The sequence below is a fragment of the Sinocyclocheilus grahami genome, unplaced genomic scaffold (assembly GCF_001515645.1).
Source record: "Sinocyclocheilus grahami isolate Dianchi unplaced genomic scaffold, SAMN03320097.WGS_v1.1 scaffold58.1, whole genome shotgun sequence".
In the NCBI taxonomy this organism is placed as follows: domain Eukaryota; kingdom Metazoa; phylum Chordata; class Actinopteri; order Cypriniformes; family Cyprinidae; genus Sinocyclocheilus; species Sinocyclocheilus grahami.
This window is the reverse complement of record NW_015505237.1, coordinates 2629185-2641104: the sequence shown is the minus strand read 5'-3', so window position 1 is coordinate 2641104 and position 11920 is coordinate 2629185. Positions and strand designations below refer to the sequence as shown.

General features: G+C 37.9%; 1 protein-coding gene across 1 annotated transcript; it reads right to left on the bottom strand.

The window, feature by feature from the left end:
- Positions 1–1611: 1611 nt before the first annotated feature.
- LOC107584359 (neurensin-1-like) lies at positions 1612–6260 on the bottom strand. Its single transcript, XM_016270934.1, has 3 exons — positions 6184–6260; positions 4187–4375; positions 1612–2270 (listed from the first exon to the last, which is right to left on the bottom strand). Exons 2-3 carry the CDS (start codon positions 4364–4366, stop codon positions 1869–1871), a joined length of 582 nt encoding a protein of 193 aa, XP_016126420.1. The 5' UTR covers positions 4367–4375; positions 6184–6260; the 3' UTR covers positions 1612–1868.
- Positions 6261–11920: the final 5660 nt, after the last annotated feature.

Below are 11920 nucleotides of genomic sequence, written 5' to 3'. Positions count from 1 at the left end.
GTACACCCAGGCACCCATCAACACGCTGTAGCATTCATCTGGTGTGGCTTTTTTAAACAAACGTGTCAACAACCTGTCAACACATTACAGGCATCAAGCACATGACCTAAAGCTGAAGACAAACAACATTTCTTCCCGGCTCACTCTTGTTTTCTGAATACGTGTAACTGCAGAGGAGAGAACAATTCTTGATGATGGCTCCACGTGTGGAGCGCTGGCTAATTGATTGTTAACACCCCACGTACTGTGAGCTATGACTGTTATATGAGGGAAGGTGACTCACAGCGAGCCCTCGCGAGAGAAAGAGGGAGGAAGCGGTTTAGTGGAAGCAGGGAACGGGGTCGGGATGAATCATTGCTGCATCCTGCATCTATTTACAGTCACTCAACCTGCCTACTGATAGTCAATATGAAAAGAGATGGATGTGTTTTTACAAAAGATCATATCTTTCTGTGTGGTTTTCTTTCATTCACACCATCAATGAATGAAAATGTGCCAATGAACATAATCTTTCAGAATACTACTACTACTAATAATAATAATACACAAAAAGTCAAGTGGATTGAGTATGCCAACATTAATTTATTGGGCTTGTTTAGAGAAGAGCGTTTATATACACTGACATAATGACACAGTCATGGTGTTGTGTACAGTAAATCCCATTTAGTCTTTCACACAACTGCCGCTCATGAAAGAGTAAAGGGCAGAGATGCAGTAAGAAAACAAAACTGTTACCTGATATCTTATGCGTAAGAGCAGAATATCTGATAGAAAAGATAACAGGGATCCAGAAATAGAGACAGTGAGAGTAGGTTTGTGCATATTATTGTGACAGACTGGCATTTCTACAGTGTTTGCAAGGCAGCTCTGTATTGATATATTGCTCAAACATTTTGGAGAGGGTTTGCTCGAAACTAATAAGCTAAATTCGAAACCTTATCCTGAATTTAGTCAAACTGAACAATGTAACATCAGATTCCATTCTTTTTGTTTAGAACCTTCAGCATTCAGATTCCAACAGTGACACCATTCTGAATTACAACTGGTTTTGTATTTGCATATTTGCATCCTGAATTGTGATTGGTCTTTTCTTTCTTAAACCATCTTTACACTTTAAAATATATATACTGGGCACAGAAGATGCTTTAAATATAATTATGTATTGATGACTTTTAATATATTATATTTTATATACATACACTACCGTTCAAATGTTTGGTAAGCTTTTTTGTTGTATTTATGCTCACAAATCTTGCATTTATTTAATCAAAAACACAGTAAAAATGGTTATGCTGTGAAATATTACAATTTAAAATTCTAAATGTGTTTCTAAAGGTAAAACGTGTTCTATTTTAATATACTTTACAATGTAATTTATTCCTGTGATTAAAGCTGAATTTTCAGTATCATTACTCCAGTCTTCAGTGTCACATGATCCTTCAGAAATTATTCTAATATACGGATTTGCTTCTCAAAAAAAACAAAAAAAAGATCAATGCTGAAAACAGTTGTGCTGCTTTATATTTTTTTTGAGAAAACCAAGATACATTGATGAATAGAAATGTGTGTAAAAAAAATAGCAAATTGTAAAGAACAAAAAAAAAAAAACGCACTGACCCCAAACTATTCAAAACGTTCTTTTGCTGCCTTGCAACCACTTAGTGGCTCTTCATTTGATCAATACTGTAACATACAAAAATACAAAAATTATTTTGATGATAATTATACAAGTGCTGGACAACAGATTCTCTTAGCACATAATTGTCAAACACAAATAAGACACTCCCCAATTTCTCATTGAAATAAACAAGGAGCTTTTGTTGACTGCTTCAACAGCACTCTTGAACAGGCATTGTCACACAGCTCTTTTACGAGCACTGCTGAACTTTATCATCCCTAGCGAGAGGAGATACTCCTCCGTCACTAGAGACCGGGCTGGGAGGCTTCATTACAGGGTCTGCTGGGCTTCTTATTGCACTCGGGACTCTGGTTCCCCCCTTCCGTTCTCCTCTTGAGTCTTCCTGTTTTGTGGGAGTTGTGGAGAAGTTAGACATCAGGATTCCACCTGCCATCAGAACCCCACCCAGACTGAGAAGCCCCGTCCCGACCAGCACACATATGTGAAGTGAGCGATTGTGATGCATGGCCTGCCGGTCCACGAACAGCAGTTCGCCCTCACCGAAAGCCTCAATGCGAGTGGGGATGGAATAGCCCACTGTCATGACCACCAGCCCCACTGACAGGAGCACGACTCCAACGGCAAATGAGACCTAAGGGTGAACAAGTTTGATTTCGTTTTTAATAAGCCTGCTGAAAAGATCAGTCAACACTGAAAGGTGTTGCGGTTGCTTGATGTGATTGACAGTTGTTCAGATGTGAATCTGAAAGTGAATCACTACTGATTATGCATATGTGACCTTGGACCTCAAAACCAGTCATAAGGGTAAATTTTTTGAAATTGAGATTTATAGATCATCTGAAAGCTGAATAAATAAGCCATTGATGTATGGTTTGTTTGGACAATATTTGGCCGAGATACAACTATTTGAAAATCTGGAATCTGAGGGTGCAAAAAAAAATCTAAATATTGAGAAAATCACCTTTAAAGTTGTCCAAATGAAGTTCTTAGCAATGCATATGACTAATCAAAAAATACGTTTTGATATATTTACAGTAGGAAATTGACAAAATATCTTCATGGAACATGATCTTTCCTTAATATCCTAATGATTTTGGCATAAAAGAAAAATCGATCATCTTGACCCATACAATGTAATGTTAGCTATTGCTACAAATATACCCGTGCTACTTATGACTGCTTTTGTGCTCCAGGGTTACACATTTTTTTCAGTGGTATTCATTTTGATAACGAAATCGTTTAAAAAATGTACCAGGTTTCAAAGCAATATGACACCTTCCAAAGTAGAATCAATCGGATTTGGTTTTGGACTCAAGCAAACATGCAAATCATAAAACAACATATACAACATAGATCACAGCTGCACAACACAACAAAACTTCACTCTTAAAAATAAAGTTTCTATATTGGCATTACTGGATCCATGAAGAACCTTTAACATCAGTGGAACCTTTCCATGCCACAAAAAGTTATTTATAGTAGAAAAAGGGTCTTCAGATCATTCAAATGTTCTTCACACTAAAAAACAACTGTTCTTTTAAGAACTGTTCACTGAAAGGTACTGGATCCATGAAGAACCTTTAACATCAGTGGAACCTTTCCATGCCACAAAAAGTTATTTATAGTAGAAAAAAGGGTCTTCAGATCATTCAAATGTTCTTCACACTAAAAAACAACTGTTCTTTTAAGAACTGTTCACTGAAAGTTTTTTTTGGGAACCAAAAATGGTTCTTCTATGGCATTGTTGATGAAAACTGCATTTTTGAACCTGCATTTTTCAAGACTGAAAAAGGGTTCTTTAGATTCTCAAAATGTTCTTCACGCTAGGAAAAAAAATGTCTTTTAAGAACTATTCACTGAAAGGTTCTTTTGGGAACCCAGAATGGTTATTTTATGGCAGGGGTGGGGAACGTTGATCCTGGAGGGCCGGTGTCCCTGCAGAGTTTAGCTCCAACCCTAATCAAAAACACCTGAACCAGCTAATCAAGGTCTTTGGGATGCATTTAGGTTTTTTTTTTTCTAGGATTTTCAGGGTTGGAACTAAACTCTGCAGAAGAGTGGCCCTCCAGGATCAACGTTCCCCACCCCTGTTTTATGGCAAGGTTGTCCAAACCTGTCCCTGGAGGGCCACAGTTTTGCAGAGCTTAGCTCCAAACCTACTTAAACACACCTGAACCAACTAATCAAGATCTTCAGACTTACTAGAAATGTCTTGGCAAGTGTGTTGAAGCTAAACTCTACAGCAGGGGTGTCCAATCCTGTTCCTGGAGGGCCACTGTCCAGCAAAGTTGAGCTCCAACCCCAATTGAACACACCTGAACTAGCTAATCAAGGTCTTACTAGGCATACCAGAAACATCCTGGCAGGTGTGCTGAGGCAAGCTGAAGTTAAACTTTGCAGGACACTGGCCCTCCAGGACCGAGTTTGGACATCCCTGCTCTACAGGATGTTGGCCCTACAAGAGCCACTGCTGTGAGCCACACCCATCGCTGCCAAAAGACCCTTTTGGAACCTTTATTTTTAAGAGCGTTTGGTCCTCTCTGATACCTTCCAGAAGCTAGAGCTCCACCGCAGCGCTGATCTCTGGCCCTGAAAGTCCTCCTGCTGCTCCCTCATTGAGGCTGTGCACTCCTCGTAGAAGTGATGTAAATAGGAGCGCACTCCGAAAACACGACAGCCGGAGTCGACGGCGTGACCGGACCCACAAGACTCAGAGCAAGAGGCCATCTCTCAGACCTGTGATTACAATCACACAGCATTAAAAGACATCCTAAAATATTGAAGAATTGAAGAATATTGAAGAACAGTTCTTAACCTTCTCAGCTTTAATAGTCCTAATTTGGAGTTATACAACAGTTTACTGCATTTCTCAACGTGACCCCAATTCATCTAAGCCTATTATTATTTATTTGTTATTATTTCAGCATTTTCACAGAGTCTTAGACCAAATATAGGCTACAATAGTGCATTTTTTTCACCACAGCCTTATGTTTTCTCTAGTCATGTAGCACCAATTTTATTTTATTGCACAGACAGCCAACTTTTATTAAAAATCCATCTTGTCAAAGGTGAATTACCCCTTTAACCTAACATACAGCTATCACTTTGTTTATTATTTCTCACACAATTTTAATAATTGCAGGTATTACTTCTTTCTTTTTTTTTGAATGTCAGCCGTATCCATGTCTACTATAGTTGATGTTTTCTTCAAAGTGAAAAACCACCCACTGATGAAACACTCTCAGAGACATAAACACTGCCTGTCATCTACACTCAAGAGCATCATACTGTAAATAATTGAATTTATATACAATATAGTTTGCATCCAATATTTCAACAGATTCGCTCATAGTTATACCCAATGATACTATTTAACTGTACACTTAACTATAGCCTACACCCTTAGTTTTGGATTAAAATGCAGTTTAAACAAAGAGTTTATTTGCTCTATAATTAAGTTTAATCAAGCCCTTCATATTGGAGGCACTGCAAATGCTTCATTAGCTAAAACTGAATATTAGAATAATGAACACAGAGGCTTAAAATGAGAGTAATGCAAATCAGTTCATAAATCATTTTGCAGATTAGTCGTTTATATGCAAGCCAGGGCACGAGTCTTTGGTGGGGCACCCGCAAAGAAAAAAAATATTTAGGTTTTTATATAAAACATATGCTTCAACAGCATTTTCACACGTTTCTGTAAATAAAAATGTTTATTACAAAAATGATTGCTCAGAGCTCATATTTAGCGGTAAATAGTCACCCAGAAATGTTGGACTGAGGAGGTAGCCATAGCAACAGCAGCAGACCGCAACATCATTATCAGAATTGCATCAGCGAAAATAAAACAGGTCATTATTTATATAATATAGAAATGTACTAAAATTCGACTCCCCTTGAAGCTCTTTACAGTAGCCCTTATTTTGCGCACACCGTGTGCATTCAGGGACTCGAGGAATATCACAAATGTTTACAATATGCTTATCAGAAACACAGCCATCTACAGTATGACTGAGTGCAGATGAGAATGACTCAACCCACTACTGCATGTTTATGACAATACATCTGCAGCAAAAATCAATCATCGACGCAACTCTGCTTCCGTGAAATTCAAAACACTCAAGATATTTTTTCTGCTATATCTACACGATCAAACCCACTGTCTTTCTTATAAGCACACGTTTATGCAAATAGTGCTGTACGGAATCGTTACATTTACTGCGATCAAATCAAGCGAAGAGATGCTGAAATATCGGCGACAGCAATAAACATGTCAATAAACGCAAAGACAGTAAAGAGGATTTAACGAGTCTGCGTAATTATATAAATCACAATGGCAACAGAACATTAAAATGCCACAGGCAAAAGACATTGCAGATACGTCGCTATTAAAACTCATTTAAATGACATCCCTCATATTATATTCATTTTCATAGTCGGTTTATGATAAGGCGCTTGCCAAGCAAAACGATGCATCTGTGCAAATGTATCTTATTGGTTTTTAAAAATATTTATAAAACAGGTCAAATAAATTAGGCTACTACCGAATGTTCAGTAATCGATCCTTGTTGCTTGTTTTCGTGTCTTCATCAGCCAAAGTTTGCGTCTGCTGGAGTGCGCACAATGCGCATGCGCGTCTAATCTCCACAGCCTTTGCACTTTACACACTGTAGGCTATGTTCTCGTTCGCTTTATTTACAAATTGCGACATCTACGTAAAATAATTATAATAACTAAATGAAAAATAATGTACAAATACATGTAATGACCTTTAGATGCATGTCTTCCAACCTGCACAACTAATCTAGCCTACTTGTTCTATCATACAAAAAACAAAAAAAGGAGTGTTGTCAGAACGCAATACATAACATAGCATACAGTGTCATAACTGTTGGTAGCGTTTAATTTGTAGGCTATTACAGGACGTGTCAATAACACATATTTAAGCCTAAAGTTGCGGATAATTAAGAAATATAATTGGGTTTTGCTCCATGCCCTCGACTTGGAGAGCCATATATTTATAGAGAGAGAGGTGTGATAAAAAAAAATCCTCAACGTTTTAAGTGCTCTCGTGGCATTTGTTAGCAATGTTGCAAAACCATAAGCCATGTTCAAGGTTGTGCATCTATTATGAGGCACTGAATGATGGAAATTACATTTTTGTAGAAATTCCACAAACTCTTCAAGTAGTTCTATGCCTGCTCATTACGACTAACCTTGGGATATGTTTTGTGGTTACGAATGCTTAGAAAAGTGCATGTCCACACATGATAGGTTATGTTCATGTTAACACACACTCTCCCTTCTTCAGTCAATAAGTGTTATTTCAATGGCTACACAAGCAGTTACAAAGAGGCATTCAGTACTTTAAAAAGCTTACATTTTCCATGTAGATTAAAAATATTTCATTTCAAATGTGACAAAATGTCAGTAAAAGTATGAAAACAATGTCTTCGAACCAATCACATACCATTTGCCATTCCACAAGCATCGCTTCGCATTGTTTTGCTTCTTCTTGCTTCTTGTTGTACAAAGTACGTTGGGTTATAAATGAAGCAGCTTTATGCAACATACCGAGAAAAGACAGAATCTTGTCAGATTTTAAATTGGAACGATAATTAGAGCTGTCCATGGTGCTGAAGCTCCAGAATGACAGCTGTCTATTTATTTCCGCTAATGCATACGGTAAAGTAGATTTGAATATTGGCAATGCACACATATTCTAAGTTGTTACAGACGCATTGATGAAGAAAAACACGATGCAGTCATTTTGCAGTCTTTCTTCACCAGCTGTCTCATACCTTTTTTTCCGTACACACAAGACCTGAATATTTAAAGTGCGGGGGCGAACGGCAGTCCTAGAGCGCGCAGATAATGTGCTCATTATGTCGGTGAGGCGGCGAAGCATAAACGCTATCAATGGCAATGCCATCGTTTCCCTCTCACCCGTGATATACGATGCGCTTACACGGCTGGCGTCGTGTGGAGAAGCCAACGGAGTTCAAAAAGTCAAGAGACGCGTCTCCTGATGTAGCGGGACCCAGACAGTTCGCCCGCGTGCCAAAATGGAGATGTTACATCATCTTAATGGTCAAACAATGGGGCGTTGCGATGAATAATACATGTCATCTCAACCTAAGCCTAGCCTATTTCATGAGGGCTGAGGTAAACCCCGCGTCCGAGTATGCAATAGTATGCAAAAGCAGTATGTCAAATGGATGTCAGAATACGAAGTGGCCATGATACAGTTAGTGAACAGTCCTGTGCGCAACCAGAGGGAATTGTGCTATTATATGAGGCAACTGAAGCTGAGAAACCATTGGATTTGAGAAGTAAAGAATAAAAAAATAAAAATGGTGGAGACGGCTCTTTTTAAGCGTAAGAAGTCAGGGGGTCTAGAGCACTGCAAACAGTTTCATAGAATACATTTATTAGGGTTGTCAGAGTATCATAGTTCATCCAAAATGTTCTGAAAAAGCACTCACCCTCAGGCCATCCAAAATGTAGATGCGTTTGATTCTTCATTGGAACAGAGTTGGGGAAATGTTCCACTTGCTCACTCAATGGATCCTCTGCAGTGAATGGGTGCCGTCAGAAACAGCTGATAAAAACACACAAAAATCCACAAGTAATCCATGCCACTCCGGTCCACCAATTAGCATATTGTGAGGTGAAAAGCTGCATGTCTGTAGTTAACAAATACATCATTAAGGTGTTTTAACTGTAAACATGTTGCTTTTGGCAAGTCCATAATCCACAATGTTTCCTCTGCTAAAAAAAAGTCCACCCTCTGTTGTCCTCTTACATCAAAATCCACTGACATATTTATTTAGAATGGTTTTGGACTGTTTTTGCCTGTAAACAATGCTTGATCTGTGCATATTTCTCTCCTGATTCAGACAAGACATATTTTTTAATGGATAGTACAATATTATAGATATAGGACTCATATTTTAGCTGGAAGCAACTGTTTGAAGTTTAAAACTTCTTGATGGATTTGTTTTTTTACAGACATGCAGCTTTTTGCTCCACAAGACATTAAGTGTTGACTTGAGTGGTGTGGATTACTTGTGTATTATTGTGATGTTTTAATCATCTGTTTGGACTCTCATTCTGACGGCACCCATTCACTGCAGAGGATTCATTAGTGAACAAGTGATGTCATTTCTAAACGGCTAAATCTTAGAATCTTTTCTGATAAAGTCATCTACATCTTGAATGGTCTGAGAGTGAATACATTTTCAGCAAATTTTAATTATTGGGTAAACTATTCCTTTTTTCAACACATTTGCACATTTGACTTTATTACAGCTTCATTCTGCTTTCTAAAGTCTGGTTGGAAACCAAGAGATTAACTGTGATTTTTATTATAATTAATAGTAAAGTGAAATAGTGGAATAGGAATAGTTTGCATTTGTCTCTTATATCTTGTATATCTAGTTTCCCCTCACCGCTGTGGCCTTTCTCTTGCTCACTGTGGCACTAAACTGCTTTAGAACGGTATTTAATATGTAAATCATATGCAAATATATTTTAATTTAATTGAAATTTTTCCTCTTCTGGGTTACTTCTAACATTACTGTAATAGTAGACTGAAAAAAGACACACTGTTAACTTAATACAAAGTAATAGTTTATTCATTACTTCAGGCTTTTACATATTGACAATAAAAAAGCTAATTATTTTATTCTGGAAACATTGTCTTTTTAATACCACTCTTTATAGTGTACATATAAATATATCTCCCTTTATAAGTTAGGAAGGGGGTCCCTCACAAAGGAATCATCATATCATAATATGATCATAGGCAACAAATAAGGTAATTTTTGAGGTTAAATTGCACTAACAACACCCAAATTAATTATTTTTGTGGTTATTGCTAGTATGTTAGTAGGTCAAAAACATTTGGGTCAAAGGTCAATGCCAGCATGATGGATGAATATCTGTATACCTACAGAATGTTCTTCATCAGCGGTCAAAAAGCTCAGCAGATATTCCACACTTTATTATCTCTGTCATCTGTTTGAGTGTCTGCTTTGTGTTATTCAAACTATGGAAGGTTTGATTTTTTACCATCATAAATAAACACGCAAGAAGAGTAAGATTCAAGCTTATTGCCAAGATAATGTTGTTTTCTTTCAGTCTTGAGAGTTTATATTCACTAATCCTTCACCTTCCTGTCATCGCTGCTTACATAAGGAAATAGTTTTCTCTCTTTTTCTGTCTCTTTTCCAGACACAGTGGCCTACATTTCACACATGGAGGCTTGTGTCTGAGAGATGCTGCTTGCACAACTTGGGAGGAGATGTGTTGAGTTAAAATCTCAAATCCCCTGAACGCTAGATGGCACTATCATCCCAGATAGCTCATGACAGAGCAGCTATCGGCTTTGTTTTGTCCAGGAGACACACACTTAGCCATCTAGAAGTGCCAAGTGGTGCAGCATTACATTTTGCAGACACATTTCCTCAGGAATGTACACTTTGCGAACAAATGTTCTTTGTTATAAATTTTTGTTACTATATCACGAACATTCCTTTTACTATTTCAACTCATAAAAACAATCTCCTTAGACATCATGATTTGATTTGAACAGTCAAATGCTTGCAGCGCCACATTAACAGTCCAGAGGAGCAAAACCCATCACCAATAAAGGGCACATTTATAGGTTTCAATCCACAGAGGTAAACATGTCATACATGCCTATGAATCCAGTGTTGGCACGGCGTACGGCTCGCATCCTCTGTTCAGCCCTACCCGCACCCCCTACCATCTGTCCCAGTGTCCTACACACACAGCTCGCTCTGCACATAGCCCCAGGGCAGGAACGGGGGGAGCGGCGGCACAGCAGCCCTGACATCTGCTGCTTCCGTGGGCTGCACGGATGCGGAGGCCCCCTGGGTCCCGGGGAACAGCGGCAGAGGCCGAGCAGCCACCGCATCCTGCAGGGTACTATTGTCTCTCTTCCACATCGTGGTGGCGTCTGAGAGCATGACCCGTGTCAGCGATCGCCGCTCACGCTCCTTTGGGTGAAGGGTGGAAGGCGTTTTGTGCCATTTGCCTCGGTCGTTAGGCTGTAAGGTCAATTTGACCTGAATTAATATTAAAAGTTTATGGAATGTGAAGCGTGACAGTTGGCATACAGATGCATTGTGCGTGTAGAGGTTTAAAAGACACTTTCAGTATTGATTTGAGTGCACTGACTGACAAAATTTGAACCGAACTGAGTAATGACACAATTTTTAGAAGCACTTGGACCAGTTCTTACTATTAACTAGTTGCTTATTAGCATGCCTATTAATAACATATTGGCTGTTTATTAGAACTTATAAAGCACATATTCTGCATGACCATATTCTACATCCCTAATCCTATCTAATACCTAAACTTAACAGCTACCTTACTAACTATTAATAAGCTGCAAATTAGTAGTTTATTGAGGCAAAAGACGTAATGGTTTGTGAATAGCGAGAATTGGACCTTAAAATAAAGTGTGGTTGAATCGAAGTTCCATAATTGATTCATTTATCAAACTAAATTACAATTAAGATATTCAATCATTCAACGCAATTGATCTGATCAATTATGCTGTTGCTTTCTGTACAGCCGCTATTCAGTGTTTCATAACTAATGAATTTGCAACATCGACACTGCTATTAAACTGAATTGAATCAATATTGACTTGAGCTGAATATCTATACTGTTGGCTTCTGTAGAGCTGCTTATAGCTGAATTGAATTTGATTCATAATTGCTTATTTTACACATTTACTGAACTGAACTGAACCAACACTGACCTAACTGGAGCTAAATAATGATTCTATCGCTTTCTATAGAGCTGCTTTTCATATTCATTTCATAATTGATGAATTTTGCAACATTGACACTGCTAATAAACCAAACTGAATCAATATTTAAGTGACTTGAGATGAATAATGACACTATTGCCTTCTGTATAGCTGCTTGACAGCAGATTCGAATTTGTATGATATTTGAAGCTTGCATCGACTCTGCTAATTTCTTATTATTGTGAAGTTGCTTTGAAACAATCTGTATTGTATAAAGCGCTATTTAAATAAATGTGACTTGACTTGTTGAGATACAAAATTACTTCATTATTTAATTACTGTATTAAAAAAATCACCTGGAATAAATGTAAAGATATTTATTTATTTTCAGTTTTTTTTTTTTTTGCTACGTTCTACCAAAAACTTATGGTAGCACTTAATTTTACAGTCCTGTCCTGCATATACATACTATGTGTACTGTACTTATTATAGCT